The following is a 22,533-nucleotide window of genomic DNA, read 5'->3' as shown; positions in this document are numbered from 1 at the left end:
AGACAAATTAATTTTTTTCTCATTACATTATCAAAATTGCTAATAATAATGTGTTCTCCTTCTTCCTTTACAGCTGATAAAGTTGCAGGTTAAGGTTACAAAAACAATGAAATAGTCTCTTCAAGAATGTGCACTTGTCATACTTTCAGAGTTTCCTGTTGGCGCAGGTTGCTTTATATATTCATTCATTAGATTTTAATGTTACCTGTATTATTTTATAAGTAACTCAAAGCAGCATATTCCTTCCTTCTATTTTCCCCACAACAACAGCCCTGAGAAAGAGTGACTGACCCAAAGTCATTTAGCCGGCTTTCATATTTAAGGCAGGACTACAACTCTCCTGGTTTCTGGGCCAGCACTTTAACTGCTACACCAAACTGGCTCTTTTAAGGCAAGTAACAATACTTGTTTAAAATAAAATGCTAATGTGAATTATATGTTCTCCCAGCTCCACCCCACATGTCTCTGATAGTTCATTTGAATTGCCTGCAAAAGTTTTTACAGGGAAACAGCCAAATGCCATTTAGTTTGTTGCTTGTTTATTAGGAAACTATGTCACACTTGGCATGTTGCATGAATATTGTGTGGTGCTTTTCACACACCAAACTGTGCCATAGTTAACCATGGTTTGTGGGATAAACCTAAATTGGCTGGATTAACGCCACACTAAACATAAAATCTAAAATCAGACATACAGACCTGGTGTTAACATGCTAAATCACAGTCTAACCTGATTTTCTTCTAAAATGTACCGTGTTATGTACATTTTACAATAAATTTGGGAAAAAGAGGAAAGCTAGGATGAAATTAGCTTTCCAAAGTGCTAAACTGATTTTTTTTCTTTGAGGCATCTTATTAGGCAGTCTTTTGAAAATAAAATCTAGCCTTCTTCCATGGCATTCTGTACAGGACTTAGTTTACTGAGAATGAATGGGTTAACTGCCTTGTTCACATGCTATGAGTAGATTCCTCTGAACATTATAGGGTGGATGGACTAATATTTCATGTGGGTGGGAATTTATGTCTCCACCCTTTCCTTACTTTTGGCTTCCTGTTTTATAAGGAACTTGGATTACCAGGCACGGAAGTTTTATTCTCTTCCCTTTTTGGAACAGTTGCCAAAGGTCACGCAGCCAGGGGCCCGCTCTGCAAATGTAAGGGGCAAGCTGGCCAAAGTATGATCCCACTGGGGTTCTTTCAAGTTTTAGTAATTCTGGTAAGTGTATATTTAAGGAAAATGGCTGAAGGAGAAAGTGAAACTCTGGGGGATATGATTATAAAGGCTGAAGGAGAATATTAGTTGCTACTATATTTGATTTCTAATTATTTCATATTTGTTAATCTGAAATGAGTGGTATCTGTTGCCAGGCATAATATAGGAGAAAATATTGATGTTAGATCACTTGTATAATAGTCTCAATTTTGTCCCTGTTTGTTTATCTCTGTTGGTTGGTTCTTCTTCCCTTGAAGATTTGGCAGCAATTGTCATAGAGATTGCCTCTGAAAAAAATATTTTAATGTATGGACCTCTTTTAATTGGTGAGATTTTTCTGATGAGTGTACAGGATTTTATTTGTTTGGATAATGTGTTTTCATTCTCTAGTTCTGTGTTAATATTACTTCAGGGAGGTGACTTTGTTAGAGATAAATGAGAATGATTTTTAGTCTTTTCATTACTTTTAACAACTTCCTTAACATCCAGAAGATATTCAAAATAGGGCAGGGTGGCTGTGAATGTTCACTTCCAAACAGGGAACACTTCCAAAAAAATCAAAATAAACCATCAGTCACACAAATAAGGGGAGAATTATTTAAAAAAAACATTCCATAGGAATCATATTTTGTTGTTCACACAGAGGGAAAAAGCCATTTTTTAAAAGAGCCCCAAATATAAATTTCCACTTGCTTGTCAGCTAACCTTATTAATCCGTTACATAGGAATAAAGGTACTTGTTACATTAAGACCTAAAATCATTAACACATTAATAGCAGCAGCCCAAACTGTGGAAAACTGCCCATTAACTTTCCACAGCACTGTACAGATTTCTTAAACTGCAATTGTGAACCTATTGTATACTCTTGATCGAAGATTGGTACACTCATAAAAATGTTCATTAGAAATGTATGAAAATATATGTAAAATACTTAATGCTTTCTTTAAGAATCATCAGTTTGACATTGATAGGTTTGAAATCCAGACTAATGTAATTTGGTAGTATGCTTCCATGTTATTTTACAAAATTTATAAAGTTGTATTTTAATAAGAGGCATAGTTCTATGGGATTTAACAAAGATATTGGGAAAAGTGAATTTACATCTCTGTAAGTATAAAAGGGAAGAAATCATGATGTAAATTTCATTATCCTGGCATCACTGTGGTTAGAAATGGACACCTAGTTTAACAAAGCTCAAATTCTTTACCTATTGTAATTGACATTTTAGATGTCTCTATGATGCTGAATTTCTTCACCATTCAATATACAACTGGTCAAAATATCTGGAGAATTAAATCATCTTTGTTTTTAATAATGTTCTGCTTTGAATCCATGCTCTTATAATGTTTTGCTATACTGCACGGCATTTACCAGTTTGATGTAGTGGTTGAGGTGCTGGCCTGGAAGTCTGGAACTGTGAGTTCTAGTCCTTCTTTAGGTGTGAAAGCCAACTGGATGACTTTGGGACAGTCATTTTTTTTCAGCTCAACCCACCTCATAGGGTTGTTGTTTGGAAAATATAAGGAGGAAGAGTAATAGGTATGTTCTCCGCCTTGAGTTATTTATAAAAATAAAAAGGGCATAAAATAAAAAATAAATGTACCTCCTATTTGGTGGCGTGTTGTTAGCAATAAATTTTCAGACAGACCTTAGTTAGAGATTCTGTCTTGAATACAATCATACAAGCATGCTTTGAATAAAACTGACTTCCTTGTGTCATACTTGCCAAAAAGTACAACATAATGAATGTTATCAAAGAGACAAGCATGATTGTACTGTTGGAAATGAAATTAATGAAAATGATGACTGTTTGAAACAATCAAAACTTATCTAAGCAAAAATTCAAATATGGGATATTGTAAATAAAAAACATGATTGTTGTTAAAATTTTGCACTTATTTATATTTACATTTATTTAAAACATTTCTACCCTGTCTCCATCAACAAGGGTTCTATATACAATACAGCAAAGACATACTAAAGAGTGTGACATACATTTGTGACATATAAAAATAAGATATTTTCTTATTTTTTAAAAATCTCATAGTTGTTCCATAACTTAAACCACCTCAAGGATTGGAGGCATGCAGAAACAGTGGTGCTTTGACTCATTTACAAAATATAAATAGCATAGGGGCCATCTGTATTAAAGAATAGGGGCTGTTACTGAGAAAGCCTGTCCCGGTACTTCTTGAGCAGGGAGACATCTCTAGTAGCCCCTCTCTTGATGACCATTTGGACAGAAGATGAAAAACTGAGGTGATAATGTAAGAGTGATAATTGCAAGAAACCTTTATTTTTTAAAACTAACAGACATGGAAGAAAAGGAAGCATGAAAACTGCTGAATTAATAGCTGAAATGATGTGATATATGAGAAAAAAAATCCATTTAAGATAAAGATTGTTGCAAACATGAGGCTGAGAGGAATCTAGTAATCTGCTGCAAATAATTTTCTCTGTTTACTTCAGATTATAATTCCAACTAATTAAAAACAGCAGACATAGGTGAACCCAGGACCTGGTTTAAGGCTGGGTGTGGTGGTGGGGGGCAATTAATATACAGAGTGTCATCTGAACCCTCTTTTACTATTTTGTACGAATCAAGCCCATCATATCTTATTCAACAAATTATGGTTTGAATAGGTATCTGTCATGAATTGTGAACCCAGTCATAATTTCTAAATAAATATGGAACTGAAGGGAATGTTTTGCTGACTAACGCTGAGAAAAATTTTGAGTCAATTCTGTTCTTGTGTTTAGTTTTGTTTAGTTTTATTAAATTTTTATACCGCCCTTCTCCCGAAGGACTAAGGGCGGTGTACGGGGCAATAAATATCAGAATATAAATGCAAAAGTTAAGTTAAAAGAATTAAATAATCATGCCCAATATAATACAATGATTATTGTTGTCAAGTTCACTCTCTCTAAGTCTTGATACTGAGATTTTTTCAGAAAAAATAATTACAAAATATAAGTAGAAAATCAATTGAAACTATGTCCTATATTGCTTTATACCTTTAAGTAGCTCCGTAAGCTGCCTGAACTTTTTCAAAAACTGATTGGAAGAGACCACTATTCCTGACCTTTTTAAATGGTGACCTCTGGCAAGTCCATTGTACTTTTGTTCCTACTTACTGCAAAAAAAAATGTTTGCAGGATTCTATTTTCCTTTCTCCCCCCACCCCACCCCCAAAGTATTCAGAACATGATTATTGGTTAAATGGTCAGTACCCACCTAGATGAGGAAAATTCCAGAAGTTTTTAGGAGAATCTTCAGTTTTAGGCCCCTTGATGGCAGAACTAAGTTATTGACAGTTTTACCTCACATATTCCCTTTTTAGCAGAAGGATGCATGGCATGACCCAGATACACAGTGTGAGGCTGGCAGGAAAGTTCGAAGTTAGGAAAAAGGTAAAACAACTTCAATCAATCAGTCAATCAATCAGTCAGAATAGAGCTGGAAGGGACCTTGGAGGCCTTCTAGTCCAGCCTCCTGCTCAAGTAGGAAGGAGTCCCTATATCAGGGGTCTTCAAACTCGGCCCTTTTATGACTCATGGACTTCAACTCCCAGAATTCCTCAGCCAGGCACGCTGGCTGAGGAATTCTGGGAGTTGAAGTCCATGAGTCATAAAAGGGCCGAGTTTGAAGACCCCTGCCCTATATCATTTCAGACAAGTGGCTGTCCAGTCTCTTCTTAAAAACCTCAACTTACAGAAGCATATCTTCCACTGTTACTAATAGACAGAACAAGTTGTTTATGTTGGCATATGAGAGGAAAGGATTTTTTTTAATGAAGCTTTTAAGTTGCACAACAATTTCCAAGCTGCTGGTAAGTCAGTAAAACATAAGAAACTTCCTGAAAGAGGAATGCTTTCTATTTCTGTGTAGAGGACCCTGTGTAGGCGTCAGATGTTTTCTTCAGCTCATTAATTTTTACATTAATAATTGTTAATTGATTAAACAAGGCTGTTACAATCTCAACAGCTAAAACATAGTTAAAAAGTTACCTGGCCAGAAAAAACTGGACAAGATTTGGCAGTTAGAATGTTACTTTAACTTTTTAAAATAATTGTTGCATTTAAAATAACAACACAAATAGAAAAAAACAAAAGGAACAAAACAAAAGATTCATACATTATAAAAACAACAACCTTTTCCCACACTAGATTACTTTATGGGGAAATCCAAACATTAAAAATTCGGAAAAAGATGGTGATATGTAAAAATTGGATGAAAGCAGAAATACTGACTTGGTAGATAATGAGAATGAACTTTTAACATCATGTACTGAGAGACAAATACCATATTCTATCTATCTTCATTTTGTGTATCTCAGTGACTACAGTTACAACATTTGTTAACAACATTGTATGGAACAACAGCATTTTCTGTTTCTGAAATGTTGCAATAGTCATAAGTGTGAAAAACAGTCATAACTCACTATTTTAAAGTAATTTTTACATTTTAAAGTTGTAATTTCAAACGATGATTAAATGAATGGTTGTAAGTCTGTAACCTATACAGTATTATATCTTATACATTGTATTTTATTTTTTTCTGTTATATCTTTTGCACTTATTTTTAAAACACTTGTTTTTGAGAATGTTGGACATTGTTACAAGCATAGCTACATATGCTATTTTCAGAATAAACTATGCTTACAAGAATCAAATGTTTTCCTTAACTAGAAGAAAATAAGCAGTTTAGTTTGTATACAGGTAGTGTTTGACTTACAACCACAATTGAGCCCAACATTTCTGTTACTGAGATATTTGTTAAGTGAGTCTTGTCCCATTTTACAACCTTTCTAGCCATAATTGTTAAGTAAATCACTGAAGTTGATAAGTTAGTAAAATGGTTGTTAATCTGGCTTCCCCATTGATTTTGCTTGTCAGAAGATCGCAAAAGATGATCACATGACCCTGGGACACTGCAGCTGTCATAAATAAGAGTCAGCTGCCAAGTGTCTGAATTTTGATCATGTGACCATGAGGTAATTGGTCATAAGTGTGAAAAATGGTCATAATTCACTTTTTTCAGTTCTATTGTAACTTCAGTCACTAAATGAATTGTTATAAGTTGAGGACTACCTGTATCATGCTAAATTGTAATGTGGCTCTTTTACTTTGTGTTTAATATGTTGTGTGGACTAATTCAACAAAACACGGTTTAAATCATGGTTTATTATGAGCCACATATGAATTTATTCTACCTTATTGGATATGAACTGAAAACCCATCTAAATAAAAAAGATGAGGAAATGTAATGATCCCAGTGTCTTGCCCTGCTTCAAACCAGACTTAATTGATTTGCCTGTTCCTCCACAGATGATACTTTTGCAGCCAGGGGCACCATACAACCTGCAAGACAGTTGCCCATTTTGTCATGTAGTGCTGATGGATTCACTTTTTGTTACATTGTATTAATTCTAGAATATTCATTAAAGGAGTGTTCTAGGTTTAACGGTCCTTTTTTTTCAAAATTGAATTTAATTAGTACTGGTCAGTCAGAATAGTTTATATGCTAATTGTTGCAATGTAGTACTGGTAAATAGATTTGCCTGTTGGAAGATGGAGAATCTTGTGCAATTTAACAAAAGCAAATAAAATGTACAGGATGGTTGCTTATTTTTATTGCCCTATTTATAATGCTTTATTCCCTTATCTGGATGACACCATAATCAACAATCTGAATAATACTATTACTCTTACTTTGAGAATATGTATTCTAGAATCCATTGCCTTAAAGAATATGACTAACAGATCGTCAGCCTTTGATGAAAATTGCCTTACTTCACTGTTATTCTTCACAGGTAAATTTAATCCTGATTCAGTTGAGAATTGGGGAGTCCTTGGCAATACCACTTCTTTCTGAGCCCATACGAATCCATGAGGTTTTAGCAGAGAAACATACCTTCATTCATTTGAGTGGAAGAGAGCGGAGAGAAATTCAGTGCCAAGTTGGGCACTATCTTCACCCAAATGGAACTCACTGCTGTATTAAGTGCCACAAAGGTATTACTCTAATTTATATTCTAGTTGTTCTGTTTGCATTTCAGTATTTTCAGGATTCTTACCCCTCAAAAATATGTTACTTTCTTTTAAAATTAAACTCACATGTATAATATTGGGGGGGGGACTTTTCTAGCAAATGACAGCTTTCTAATGTAAAAGGAATAGTGGTATCCCTCTTGTGTTTGTATATCACATAAGAGAAAAGATTAAGTATTCATACATCTATGACACATTGCATTTAAGTATAGTGTGATTATTTGGTTAAAACAATGTAAAAAAGTGAGAACTCGACTTCTGTGGTTTGTAAGCAGTGTTTTATGACTTAGTATAATATGTGAACCATTAATTTTGTGATTTATTCAACAAAACATTACTAAAACTTTTATTTTGTACAGTTGCATCTTTGGACACGCTATGAGTTTGTGCCAGTATACCATATGTTGAAGGGATGTGGGCAAAAGTATGTTAGCTTGTGCAGAACAGCACAAACTTCCTTAAGGTAAACTTGGGATATGTTTATGCTTATTGCATGCAACCCCAAATATGCCAAAACTGACAGATTACCGGTACTCTAAGCAAGGAAGGCTGTATTTGTTTAGATGATTAACCTACAAGTTCTCTGTCTTATTCATAAGTATTATGTGAATCTATCCATTCTTGTAGGTGAGAACATTTCATTTTGAATTAAAAAGGGATCTTAACAGGTGGATGAAAAAAGGCTAGGTCTGTGGGGAAGAATCAATATAGTGAGACTGAATATTGCATTGATACACAATCTGAAAGCCCTGCCTGTGTTGCTTCCATTTAATTCTTTTATCCAGATTTGCAAGTTAATATATTAAACTTTTATAGAAGGAAGAAACATCAAGGAAATTGCTGTCCAAGTTATAGCTCTTGATTTTAGTTTTCCCAGTTATAAAGAATATTAATTGACTCAATGACATTGCGCATATGCATGTTTTAAATATGCATTGGAATGCTACTGATCCCACCGGACTAGGCTCAACTTAAAAGTTATTATTTAGCATGCTTGAGCTCCTGGCAAGTTCTTAGTCCTAACAATAGTTGGTATATAATCAGTTTTCCAGCTTTATTGAGCAGATTATTAAAAGCTGCTTATAATTCTTAAAAGAAATTAATGCTTTGAGGTCATTTTTATTTTAAATTGCTTTTAAAAACAAGCAAAAAGCAAATTCTTACTCTTAATCAGTTAATAAGTGACAATAGCTCTGAAGAATTGGATGGATCAATTGACCTCTAAGTTGAATAAATAAATATATCCACTTTGGTATGCCCACCATTTGTCCACAATGGCTTCTAAAACCCCAGAGGCACAGAGTGTGTTTGAGAAATTATTTCACTGAACACTGAGACTTGAAACCATAATTTATTAGTATCATAAATTTTAAATATGTGCAAAAATAATTTTGGACACTATACTAGAAATTTGGTATAATGAATTGGAATATCTTGCATTGCTCAGTGTTCAACAATATATCAGAAAAAATTGATATCATTTGATTTTTAAAGATTTTAAGACTTGTGAGAAACATTTCATAGGATTTATAAATTTAGACAAGTTTTTTCAGGTTTATTGGGCCCTTCTGAAAATGTATAAAAAAGGAATTCATAAATATGTTACATTTCAATGAATGGCAGTAATGAAAGAGGCAGGATGAATTTTGGGGGAAATTGTGCAAAATTATGAACAAATATTAGGAAAAAAGTGCTTCTTCTTGTTGTTGTTAGGTGGATAGGATAGGTGTAGAGAGAACAGAGAAAAGAGAACCAGGGGAGAGGACCAAGCTATTGAAAATACTAGAATGAATGAAAATTGTGACTGTTGACATACAGTTAGAAAAAGGTTTGTCATTTTGGAATGTTTTTAAGCAGAAATGTATTGATACTGTATGGAAGAGAAGTGAATATAACTCTAATAGGAATAGACAAATCTAACAGCAATAAATCTAAAAACACAAAGGATATAAGGACGATGAGAGGTTCTGAATGCTGATCATTATTTACTTGTGTCAGGAGTGGATCTTGTGGGAAGAAACAGAAGTAGAATAACTGCAGAAAAAAATAGTGTAGGAAAAAGCATAAGAAGGCAGATTAATCTAACAGAATGAATGGAAATTAAATGTTAAAGAAACAGGACATGAAAACTACTTAGAAAAGACAAAAATGAAATGCCACAGAAGTGTGTGGAGTTACTCAAATGGAAAAAAGTGAAAAAGAATGCTTGGTGGTATAATGAATTCTGATGTCTGTGAATGAGAAAAAGTGCACAGAGAAGGAGGATTATTATAAAAAACAAGTATGAAAGTTACTTTCAGGTAGTTCTTGACTTATGACCACAAATGAGTCTAAAATTTCTGTTGCTAGGCAAGACAATTGTTAAGTGAGTTTTGTCCCATTTTATTAACTATCTTGCCACAGTTAAGTGAGTCACTGTAGTTGTTAAATTAGTATCATGGATAAATGAAAATCATTTCCCCATTGACACTGCTTGTGATAAGGTCACAGAAGGTGATCACATGACCTTGGGACACTGCAACCATCATAAATATGAGCCAGTTGACAAGCGTCTGAATTTTGACTCCATGATAATGCGAAGGTCATAAGTGTGAAAAATGATCATGTCACTGTTTTCAGTGCCATTGTAATTTCAAATAGTGATTAAACAAATGGTTGTAAGTTGAGGACTACCTATATCCGACATGTCAAACTTGCGACGTCATGTGACGTCGTGAGATGTATCGGGACTGTTTTGCCATTGCCGACAATGGAGTGGGCATGGCTTCCGGATGACACGTCCGGCCTGCGGGCTGGCAGTTTGACACCCCTGATAATTTTTATGCAAAGGAAAACAATAGCAAAGAATGCAATCAAAGACAGCAAAAATTTATTGAAATTAAAGGACGTTGAGAAAATGTAGAACAGTTTTGATGAAAATAAAAATGGTTTTGAAAGTGGGTCAAAATGTGGAGAATCACACAAGCAATTTTGGAGAAACGATGTGATGACATACAAAAATATGTTTTAATGCTGGGCAATGTAGAAAACATTAGAAACTGAAACTGATTCCTCCTTAACTCTCTGGGGCATAAGAAGGAGAGAAAGGGGAAAACATAATGAGGCTTTTAAGTTTCTGTGACTTTAGCCAATATCTGTATTGTGGAATACTATCATTCTTGCATAGTATTTTTGTTTCCTGATTCAGTCTACTTCAAATAATTGATAGTAAAGAGCCTTAAGAGGAGCCTCCAGAAGAAAACAAAAATAAAACAGTAATATACAGTAATTTTGGGCTCAATTGTAGTCGTACATTGAGGACTACCTGTATTCTACTAACCATGTCTTACAATAACAACCTACAAAAATTTTGTTTATAGTTTGTTCTTGAAGTGTTGCAGAAAAACAAACTATACTTCAGTCCTTATTTCAAATTCTACGTATTCTCTTCATAATATTGACTTTCCAATAAGAAGACTTTTGTCTCTTTTGCCAGTCTATGTATATGTATATGTTCTATTGCATTAAAAATCTTACCAAATTTCCAGCAAATTGGATAACTCTTAAAGACTTGGATAATCCCAAAATTGTCAGCAGTACCGACATTGATGTCTCATTAACCTCAGAAACCCTAGACTTAGCAAATAAGACAGAAACTACCCTGACTCTGGTACAGACTACAACAAATGGCAATTTAGCTTATTATACCAAACAAGAGTATTGCTGAAGGCAGTGGGACAAAGACTTTTGAACCTGCAAACGCTCCTCTTTATTAGAAAATGAGTCACTGCACCTCCTTTCCTCTCTAGGCTCCTGTACAAGACATTGCAGAATGATTCTCATCTCAACACCAATCTTTAGCATGCATTCCATGGTCTTGAGGATGCTTTGTTTGTTAAATTTATTATTAATTATGATTTGCTGTTTTTACAAGGGACTTGGTTGCCTGAAACTCTTTGTCTTGATGGTTCTGTGTCATTCTCACTGAGAGCGTTCCTGGGTCTTGGGTCTCTATTGCTTTTAGAATTTGTTGATGCTGGGAGGGGGAATGTGGATGAGAGTCCAGGTAGTCATAACAATAATAACTCAGCTTGGGAACCCAAGGTTATTAGGTCCAGAGTTGATAAAGATTTGGCAGGTTGGAGAGCTGGGGAGAAAGCCTGTGCTTCAAGTTAATTGGGGGATGTGATTTATGTTAATTGGAGGAGGGAATTGTGCTTTGCTACTTTGTCCCAGGAGAGGGGAATTCAGTTTTTGGCTTCAACTATGTAGTGCTGATACTTTGTTTCTCGAATAAAAGATTCTTTAAGAAAAAGAATGCCTTGAAGTTCTTTTGAAAAGATTCATCTGTCGGAACCGTGACAAAGGTATTGTCACAGGATGTAAGCTGTTCTAAGTAAAGCTGTCTTTTGTAGATGGTGATTTTGTCAATCCCAGTGATGATCAAGTGTTGCTCAAGATGTTTTGGGACTGGACCTAGAGTGCTGTTATTATTGGTACTATCTTTGCTTTTTTGTCACAGTCTTTCTACTTCTGCTTGCAGGCCTTTATATTTTGTGATTTCCCCCCCCCCCCAGTTCTTTCTGTTCAAATACTCCAAATACTGCTACGTCTACTTTCCAGATTTTTTTTTGTCTTTCTTATTAACAATTGTTAAATCTTTCAACAATGTTCAATTTATTTTTTTATTGCATTTTATTTTACTTAGCTTATTTTATCTTTTACCTTTTTTATCCCACGTTCCATAAATCTGCTCAACGAGCAAAATAAAGTTTTATGACTCTTGTTGCAGAGAGAATGGTAGCAAGACTGAATGCAGAAGCTACAGGAGATTCATTTGCTAAGCATACCTGGGAAGTTGTCTGGCAAAATACTGAAGAAAAGGTTATGATAGAGATTGTGTAACTTAATAGACGAACTCAGTACTATTTCATAACCTAATTGTCCTGCTATCGTACTTGCTAAGATGATATGTGTGTACACATTTACAAATTAATTATCTAAGTTCAGGAAATAAGCCTAAAAATAACAAATTGGAATTTACCTTACATTGATTGGGATAAGGAACAGCAATACAGTATCTTAAATGGCAAATATGCCTGCCATTCACCTCATTTATGCTCTCCGGATAATGAGAGTGCAGGTGAAACCTTCAGGCTTACTCCCCATAAAAGGGAAGATAAATTACATATGTTTTGCTGCCACTTATTGCAAAACCAGTTTATTGCCAGCTGTTTTCCTGAAGGAGAGGAGGAGTCTCCTGAAAGAAAACCTTTGGAAAGAAGAAGCCCAGTAAAGTATGTGTGTATATGTGCATGGATGTAGTTGAACTTGGACAAAGAATATGAGTGTAGTCCTGACACTGCATTAGGGCATAACATGATATGTTTGGTTCTGATTTGCACATGTTATGTAAACCCCGCCTCATGACTTGTAAATTATGGTTTGTGGCTTAATATGTTGAACAAATCCAGCCAACAAATCCAGTCTGGTTTGATGAATAAGCAATAGTTAAACACACTTATTGCAATGTGTTAACCCAGTCTGAGTATGGATTCAGCTGGGACTGTTTGTAAGAATACAGGAGATGTATGTATGAGAGCTTATGTGGGAACATACAGTATGCTTATAGATGTGCTCATAACAACTAAATCATTCTCAGCCCCCCTCCCCTCTCCAAATTTGCTAGTTTTGGGTTAGGGGAAAACTGTTAATCCCTGACTCTGTTTTGCTGGAGGAAAGTTATTTATTGGCTAGAAGCCTTACATAGACAGGAATTTTCTACCGGTTTGTTCTGATTTCTTGCAGGAAATTGGAAAATACACTGGCCTCAGAACTGGGTATCTACATAGTTTAGTTCTCTTATGGTCATAACTTTGTTCAGCAGATATTGAAATATGACAACAATTCCAACGAGGAAAAAATGACAGTCTACAGAGGAAACCCGTGTGACTGTATAAGAAATATAGTAAACAACAACCTGTGAGGTTGGATGGGCTGAAAAAGAGTGCTCAGTTCAGATTCAGTCCAATTAATTTTATAGTCAGAAAGGGCTACCAAATGTTCATTTTATTTTATTTAATCTCTGTAGGAAAGACTCAGGTTTGTCAGTAAATATCAACTTATCTTTTGCAATTAAGGCTACCTCCATATTTCTTTCCTCCATGTATCAAACAATGACTTTTTCTGTTTCCAACTTCAAAATAGTTGTACACTATTGATTTTCAGCTCTTATGTTTTCAAGGGGTTCCAAGAGCCACAGAAGATGCATTTTGGGGTGCTCAAGAGTTTTGGATTGATAGCACTAGCTGCTGGCTTCTATATTCTGCCTCACAACAGTAGCCCATGCAGTCATCGCTACCTGCATGTTCTATTGGGGCTGCCTGGAAAACCACTGAAAACTGCTCTTGGTGTAGAATGTGATAACCCAGCTCTTGGTGGATTTGCCATGCAAAGAGCCCTAATACTTGAGCTGTGAGCTGGAATAAATCACCAATATGTTTCCAGGCATACTATAAATCCAACAGCTGGCTTTGAACTATCAAGCTCAGCACAGCTTGGCCCCAGGACAGGACCACTCTTTCCAACCAGAATCAATTTACTTGGCATGTTCATCAAGGGAGAAAGTCTCAGTTGTCCAGAAATAAGTTTGCCTTCTCTTATAATAGCATTCCAGAAGAGTTCCTCCTGACACATGAGGGTTTTGGTGGTGGTTTAGATGCATTTCTTGTCTATTATAAAATCTTGGTCAATTTATAATTGTCCATTTATCATGATTTTTGACAGTACTTTGTACATTTATTTTAAATTCAGGCATGGACATTTTATTTTTGATGTTATTATTGTGAAAATTTTAATAGTTTTGGATTGTTGTAAATTATCCTTGATAGATTCATTAGTATAAATATAATAAATAATAAGTATAGTAGTTACAGTACATCCTCCATTTTTAGATTATTTGAAAGATTCAGTATCAGTCATTTACTTGATCACTGGTGATTTCCTTTCCCTTTCTAGGAACTTACCTTTCAGAACATTGTACAGGGCCAGATAAAGCAACTAAATGCTCTGTGTGTCCCGAAAATACATTTATGCCTACAGAAAATAAATCACCAAAGTGTTTTGCGTGTCAGTCATGTCGTCCAAGTAAGTCTAACTTTATATTTGGTTAAATTAAAAATGAGCACTAATGAACAAAGTAAGCATTAGAACTTTGTGTATTTATTTGAGTACATATAGCTGTTGGTGCCAGATGTGTCTATATTTTTATTATTAATAAGTTGTTCAGGAAGGCCTGGAGGAATGTTGTCCATGGGGTCGCGATGGGTCAGACACGACTTCGCAACTAACAACAACAACAACAAGTTATTCATTACGTTTACTATATTTTATTATAATATCTGCATCCTTATGTTCTGTTCTTCATACAGAGTTCTCTGCAGTAATGCCAATTATAAATTACATTTATAAATTAGGAAAGGGAAGGGAGGGGAAGGGGAGGGCCAAGCTGGAGTCAAATGACAGATGAATAGGTCGGGAAGCATGTTTAACAATAACAATTTGCTAAAAATGTCAGTGTAGGCTCATTGGTACAGATTTTTGGAGGAGGAAGCATTATATTGAGTTTTATATCTTTTTATAAATTCAAATGTTTTTATATTATTTATTTATTAGATTTTTATCCCACCTTTATTATTCTTATAAATAACTCAAGGCAGCGAACATACATAATACTCCTTCCTCCTTCTATTTTCCTCACAACAATTCTGTGAGGTAGGTTGGGCTGAAAGAGAGTGACTGGCCGAAGGTCACCCATCTGTTTTTCATGCCTACTTTAACCACCGCACTAAATTGGCTGGTAAATTTATATTTTAATTTATATTTTTAATGATATAAAATATAAGCATTAGAACAGTTTTACAAATTTAGCATTGCATACAGAAATAAAAGCCTACAAGACTATTCTGCTATCATATACAGCAGTAGGATCTCAATAGAAATACTCAAGCTTTTCCTCACTCCTCCCAGGCTTTCAGCAGATAATAAAGTTCAGTTGTACCAAGTGGGAAAACACTGTTTGTGGTTGTGACAGTAATCAATATAAAACTACCAGAACTTCTGAATTCTTATGCAAGAATTGCAGTGCCTGTCATAATGGAAAGATCAGACAAGACTGTAAGTATAATCTCAAAAAATCATTATAACAATTTAAACCTGTCTCCATCTTCATTCAGGTCATCTATGTTAATGCTGTATGTTATTGTTCAGTGTGATGTATTTGCTTGTCAGAGCTGGTCTTTTCCCATTTCCTTCTTATTTTTATCTGGTTATCTGTGATCTATCTTTTATCACTTAACATGCATCATATGGTACCAGATACTGAATTAAAAACAACATTAATCAGGGGAAGTGATATAAAAAAAGAGATAACTTCAAACTACTGTGTAATTTGTAGGGAATGAGAGTAGAACCATACATGCTTCAAAGCCTCTGGGGGTTCTCGTGAGGCATCTGTCTGCAACCTTTTTAATTGAAGGGATCTTTTTCCTGGGATTATGCTGCAGCTGTGAAATTCTGGGAGAAGATGCAGCTGATTTAGAGCACTGGAGAGCTTAAGTCTTGAGGACTGCTTCATTTTCTTTGGTAACAGTACTAGCACTGTCATCTTCAGGGATGCTTTTTGAATTTGCAGTGATGAAATTCCTTGGTAGTCTTCCATCCTAGCCCTGATAACTAATTTTTGAGTCCAAACTATGAAAGCCAAATGCTATCACTAGCTGCAGAAAAGAGGCATTACTTTTTTCTTTCTGTTATTTTGAATAAATGTGAGGAAGACCCCTTCCCCTTTTTATATTTTTTGGTACAGTATTGGTTCATTCTAAATTTCTGCATTCTTAATATTATCTAATTCCAGACCTTCTGTGCTCCATTACTTGTCAATGCCATTCTCACATCATTGCTAATCTTTTCCTCTGGTTTTGCCCCCATCTCATAATTAATTTCAAACTCACTTTCTTCAAGTTGTCTGTCTTCTTGCCAAACATCTTCTAGCCCAGGGGTGTCAAACTGCCGGCCCAAGGGGCGGATGCGTCATCTGGAAGCCACACCCACCCCATTCCCAGCAATGACAAAACTCTCCCGATATGTTGCGTGATGTCACGTGACGTCATGTTTGACAAGTCTGTTCTAGCCATGTCAAAGTAAGCTGTAGTACCCACAGCTTACTTCAAACTTCTTTCATCCAGAAAACAAAGAACATGGACCCCACAAATCAAAGCTGTCATGAGGACAACTACTATTATGTTTCAATATAAATATTAATATTTCTTCCACTTAAATCAAATGCTCCTATTGTTTTCTCCCTGAAAACTATTGCTCCCTAAAAAAATATTTCCAATTTTTTTTTGGAAATTTTATTTCTCATGTTGCTACTTCCCAATCTAGCCTACACTTTCATCTCATACAAATGTTAATCAGAGCTGTCTGTCTGACTTTTGGGGACCATCCCAAGTTGAGTATTTATCTGGATTTAAAAGCTTATTATCAACTAATAATTATTACTTGCTTTTCCTGCTATTTTCTAGGCACATCAGATAGTGATACGATATGCGAATGTCACAGGGGATTTTTTCTTCAGGAGGATCAGAATAAATGCCTTCCCTGCAGCAGGTGGGGAAATATTATTTATCTTTAATACATGTGGGAATAACTCCTGGGCTAGGTGTAATTGTAGGCCTTGTCTCTGCACTCCCAGATGATTCATCCTCCTGCTTCCATGCTCATTTCTCATGGAAATTGCTCTGGATCTCAACCTGTCAATCTGCTTTCTAGCTGATCTCTGCTCTAATCCTTTGTACAGTGGGATGGATATGTCATCATGTGCTTACCAGTTAACAGAATAACAGTTAAAAGAGGCCTTGGAGGTCTTCTGGTCCACTTCTCTGCTCAGGTAGGAGACCCTATCCTATGTCAGAAAAGTGGTTGTCCAGTCTCTTCTGAAAAACCTCCAGTTGTCCCAGAGTAGTAGTGCTGAAAATAGTTGGGGAGCTTCATGAAGTTCAACCTTCTCCTCTGTTTTTCATCCTAATGTGTTGTGAAGCTTTGAAAATGTATCTTATGGAATTATTGAATTCCAGTCTTAAATTTCCCTCCTTTGTACTAACCAGCTGATTAGCACTATTTCAATTTACCAAGTCTGCTGTAATTTAAAGTTGCCAACCCCAAGATAAGGGACAAAAGTGTGACAGAAAAAGCCGTGTATATCATGTAAACAAATGTGAGAAGGGCACAGGGGAGTCTGAAGCCTTGACTCTACTGTTTCTGATTGCCATACACAGGCCCATCTTTGCTATTAAAAGAGGGGTTACATTCCTGCAGGATAATCACCTGCAACTACTGGGTTTTATTCTGGGTCTAGCTACACATAATGAAGGAAATGTGGGTTCCTAATTTTGGAGAACAACCCTTGCTGATTGGGACTAGCAGTCCTGACTAGAATTCTTAGCTCTTCTGAACTCTCACTCACAATTCCACACGCAAATAACTCCTTAATCTTATTTTAATCTTTTTCCTCTGACATTTCTTTAATGAGACTCAAACCTAGCGGGTCTGGGTAACGATTAATTCTTTTTTGCTCTTGTTTTCAGAAACACGTGTTGCCAAGATTATGTACATTTCCACTCTCTTTTGACGTTTTAAGAAGCAGTTGAATAGTTTAATTTGAGTAATTTAATTCCCCTTGTTTTCTAATTCTGGATATAGAATCAAAGGATAGTAAAATAAGAAATGCTGTTGAATGTTATCTGTATGTACAGAAATTTCTGATTTCATCTTCTAGCTGCAATAAGGAAGATTGCCTGGAGCAGTGTGAAAGAGAAAGGGAAATTAAAAGTCCATCAAATTCCATAGGTGAGATTTGAAATAAATTATCTAATATTTTAACTTGATTACCACTATTTCCTTTGTATCACATTTTCATCTTTGCTGTAATATTCTTTTTTCATTAACATTTATTTTCATATCTTTTCAAACTAACATCCAACATGTTTTTTTCCATTTAGAACTCGTATCTGTCCTCAGTTTCTTGACTGTCATGTTTGCAGTTGGTTTTGTTGCATTAACATTCAGAGCTTGCAAGAAATATTTTCCAGAAAGACAGTACTTCTCTTCCTGTAGTAAGTATCATTAATTGCCTGTTAATAAAATAAAAGAAAGTGACTGATTTCATTAAATGAATTACAGATCTAAAGCAATGAATCAGAACGGGATACAATGAAAGGTTATCAACATAGCTTTTTATTTTCATATTTGTCCCATTCATTTAAGATTGCAAAGACTCCGGGTTTTTGAAGGAGAAATTGCAATGTGTAGTGTCACCAGATACATGTTTCTATTGAACTTTAACAAGTGATTCAGACTCCAGAGAGGTAAATAAAAATATAGCCACCTGTGGTATTGATGAATATATGCAAGGAAGTGAAGGTTTAATCATGAATAAAATGGCTATGTCAAAAAGTATGGGTTGTTATCATATAGATTGTTATGGTTATTTATGAAAGTAATAATCTGTATTTATGTATTGAATCTACATTGTACTTCAGTCACTGAAATAATTCTGAAGTGGCTTGCATGTTAAAAATAATTGTGGAAATTGGGAAAAGTAACAGAGCATACACAAATTGCAATGAGATTTACTGTATATGCTAAGATGCTTGAGAAGGTGTTTGGCAGAATTTTGATTGTCACTTCTCAGGTCTGCAGGTATGCAGACCAATATTTTTACTTTTCAGTATGTCATTAATATTTCAAAATTTATATGTTAGCTGATTTAGAGAAAGAATGTGTAAAGTGCACTGTGGTGAGAGTTGATAGGAGTGACAGGTATCAGAAGAGTGAGCAGTTGAGGACTGTCCACCTTTCACAAAGGACACATCCAGCCCTCTATTAAGAAAATGTGAGAGAAAATGGACAACAGACACATTCCCCTAAATTACTTACATGGAAGGATTTTCCTTTGGAAGTACAGTACTAATAAATACTATTACCCAAAGCTTGTCCGTTGGATTAACCGTTTCTTGTCCAGGCAGCAAGGAAGAAAGTGACAATACATATGGCCCTGGGAGAAGTTTGTGCCCCAGTATGCTAACACATCTGTGACTTAGCATCATCTTTGAATTTATGGACAGTGAGCCATGGTTTTAATGTAGCATGTTTTGTGAGTTCAGCCTTTGATGACTTGTTGCACCAGTAAAATAAACATAATACTGTATTTTATCTCTGTTAAAATCCATATCTTGTATGTTAAATAATTTTTATATTAAAATATCTATTTATTGAAAGTAGAGACGAGCCTTTACTCACAGCTGAAACTGGAAAGGAGCTTCAGATTCAGCATGAAGATGCTCACATTTCCTGTCTGTGCTCCTTAAAGAAACCATACCTTTACCTGGATTTGTATAGCATAGTCCCAGATCAACAAGTCACACCTCAGCCAGTCTGATTTGCCATGTTCTATCCATACTGTTGTAATTTTGTTATCTAATCTAAGAACTTGTCTGTTAAGTATATTATATTTACAATAACTACTAACATCCAATCATCTGTATCCATTGAGAAATGTTTTGTTTTAGTACAATTTCAGCTGTTTATCTACTAGTTCAGCATCAACCTGTGAGAATATACATTCATGTGTCTTTTGTTTTATTTTTTCAGCTTCAGGTGAACAGTTAAAAAAGCAACTTGCATCCAAGGTAAGTCTAACATTCCCCACAGGTATGTCTCCACACAGATCAGGATTAACTCAACATTCTTATTGCTATTATTGCAAAGTAAGATAGATTAGGCGTCCTTAGATCCTGATAAATTTATGAATAGATTCTAGGTTTCTGTTTCTTAAATCACTAGCAATTGATTCTTTTTCCCCACCAATGATTCATTTTTAATAGACATTCATATGGTATGTATTTTTCTTTAACACTACCATTGGCTCAAACAAGACTTATCTATAAATATGCTATCCTTCCTTCCCCTCAAAGAAGGATTCCAAAGTGAGAAAAGGGAGAGAGGATTGAGGGAGAAATGAGAAAAGACAGCTTCTAAGCTACCTTCATGATGGACAAAAACAGTGTCAGAAAACAGCCACTGAATTAGGTGATACAGTGTTGCATAGCATCTTTATTTCAAATGTAGAGCATAATACATTGACCTAAAACTACACAGGTATAAGGATTACAGCAATTTTAAGTTGTATATGAAATATAATATGACTAAATTCATAATGAACTGTAATGAAAACACTACTTTTAAGTTCTGTGAACAAAATTGTAATATTAATATTAAGTTCTGTAAGCAGTAAAATACAGTTTGCAAGACACATTAAAATTAATAAGCTATATGTGTAAAATCAATCAGAAATGTAGCATCAGTTTAGCTCTAATATAAGGAATATTAAGAACTATGTAATATTATCTTACAGATTATAAACATTGCTTTTTAAAATACTTAATTAGTTCCAGCTTAGATTTATAAATTGTAATACAAAACAGAGGCATTTTGCATGTTATTGAGAGAGTATAAGCATTTTCCAGTATGTCTGATTAGCATTCTCTCACAGTCTTAGAGCATTAGCAAGATAAAAATATTATGCACTCTCTGTATAGCAGGCATTGAAGATGTGCTGAAAAATCCACACTGCCCAGCTTTACAACAGTAGAGATGTTTCATAGAGGCATTTTCTTATACTATCCTCTGCAATAGCAACAGTGAAAGCATTCCAAAATAACAGTATAAAATCCCTCTCTATTTTGGGTCTTCTGTATGCATTGCTGGTGATGCTATATGCTTCCATTTCTCAGGGCACAATAGATACTCAACCTACCTTGTTCAGTATTCAAAATATGGTTCTGCAGCACAGTGCAAGCCTTTTAAATATCCCTAAGAATACAGGCTAGCCAAGTATTATAAAATCCTAGCATGATCACCTCAGCATTAATGCCTTCTTCCATGTACCATGAAAATTATTATCAAGGAAGTTAGATTTGAGCCAAAGAGAAACTCTTTTACTGATTCCATATCCTTTGACCATCTTACCAGAGGGAGTACATCTGTTTCAGATGTAGGAGAACAGCACTGAAACTTGGCATACAGAAAGTCATAAATCTTATTTCAGTTTTTAATGTTGCCAGCCATCACTATAAAGCATCCTGGAAAACAGATCCAAGTTCTTTCATAGATTCCCGAGTTATAAAAATAATCTACTGTAACTGGAGAGTTGTATGCTAATCACTAATAAGATACTATAGTGAAAGTAGACAGTAACTGTCACTGTGTATTATTTAAATGTAGATTATCAAACAGGACTTATATTCAGAGTGGTGGAAACCAATATCGTAAAATCTCCTTTCAGTCTTCCCTTTCCTCCTCAGCTTCTAGTACACTTGAACTGAAACCATCTGCCACTATCTCATTAGTGTACCAGGTTTCCTGGATCATTTTGATATCACATTTTAAATGTAGAGTTGAGAAAACAACCATTCATGCATCCTGCAACACTCCAGCTCAAGGGGAAACTCTTATGCTACACTTGTTAGTAATAGCGATGGCACTTAGATTTATATACCGCTCCATAGTGCTCCATACCGCTCCACTATCTCTAAGTGGTTTCCAGAGTCAGCATATTTTCCCCAACAATCAAGAGTCCTCATTTTACCGACCTCAGAATGATGGAGGCTGAGTCAATCTTGAGCTGGTCATGATCAAACTCCTGGCAGTGAGCAGAGTCAGCCTGCATTCTATTCACTGTACCACCATGGCTCCTTATTCCTTTATTTGTGACTGCACTCATGAAAGCTAAGGTGGAGGTTTTTGAGATGTGTCCTACAGTGGAGGAAGATGAGATGCAGAGAAAAGTGAAGAGAAGAAAAGTAGTGAATATATGTCAAATACATTTAAGTGACATTATTTTAATCACTAAGCCTTAAATAATATAAATACATAAAAACATATAAATATAAAGTAAATAAAGTAAAATAAAAATTTGTCAGTTTGGTCTAGTTTAGTGATTAAGACCCCAGGCTAGAAAGTTAGTTCAGTCAGCTCAATCTGCTCCTGCATGTCCTATACCTCATCACTTTGATTTCCAGCTGCCTCATGATTAATGGATTGCATAAAACCATAGACTGGCCCCATTCCTATCTAGAAAGGGTCAGGAAAGAAGTGAGGCAAAATAAATGGTATTTTGTTCTACCTTGCTCTTTCCTTACACCACTCCATCAGGGTACATAGTTACGGA

At 35.2% G+C, this 22,533-nt stretch overlaps 1 protein-coding gene across 1 annotated transcript in view; it reads left to right on the top strand.

The window, feature by feature from the left end:
- The first annotated feature begins 1,072 nt into the window (after positions 1–1,072).
- The window catches only part of LOC310634441 (tumor necrosis factor receptor superfamily member 1A-like), a 29,958-nt gene continuing 8,497 nt past the window's right edge, over positions 1,073–22,533 (top strand). The window contains exons 1-8 of the mRNA XM_083352830.1: positions 1,073–1,216; positions 7,028–7,229; positions 14,262–14,390; positions 15,273–15,419; positions 16,829–16,913; positions 18,082–18,152; positions 18,305–18,418; positions 19,956–19,993. Coding sequence (XP_083208956.1) covers positions 1,178–1,216; positions 7,028–7,229; positions 14,262–14,390; positions 15,273–15,419; positions 16,829–16,913; positions 18,082–18,152; positions 18,305–18,418; positions 19,956–19,993 — 825 coding nt within the window. The 5' untranslated portion in view covers positions 1,073–1,177. The remainder of the gene's footprint in view (positions 1,217–7,027; positions 7,230–14,261; positions 14,391–15,272; positions 15,420–16,828; positions 16,914–18,081; positions 18,153–18,304; positions 18,419–19,955; positions 19,994–22,533) is intronic.

This window comes from Vipera ursinii, assembly GCF_947247035.1.
Source record: "Vipera ursinii genome assembly, chromosome: 2".
Lineage (NCBI taxonomy): Eukaryota > Metazoa > Chordata > Lepidosauria > Squamata > Viperidae > Vipera > Vipera ursinii.
Note: the sequence above shows the minus strand (reverse complement) of the source record. Positions and strands in the feature narration are given on the sequence as shown.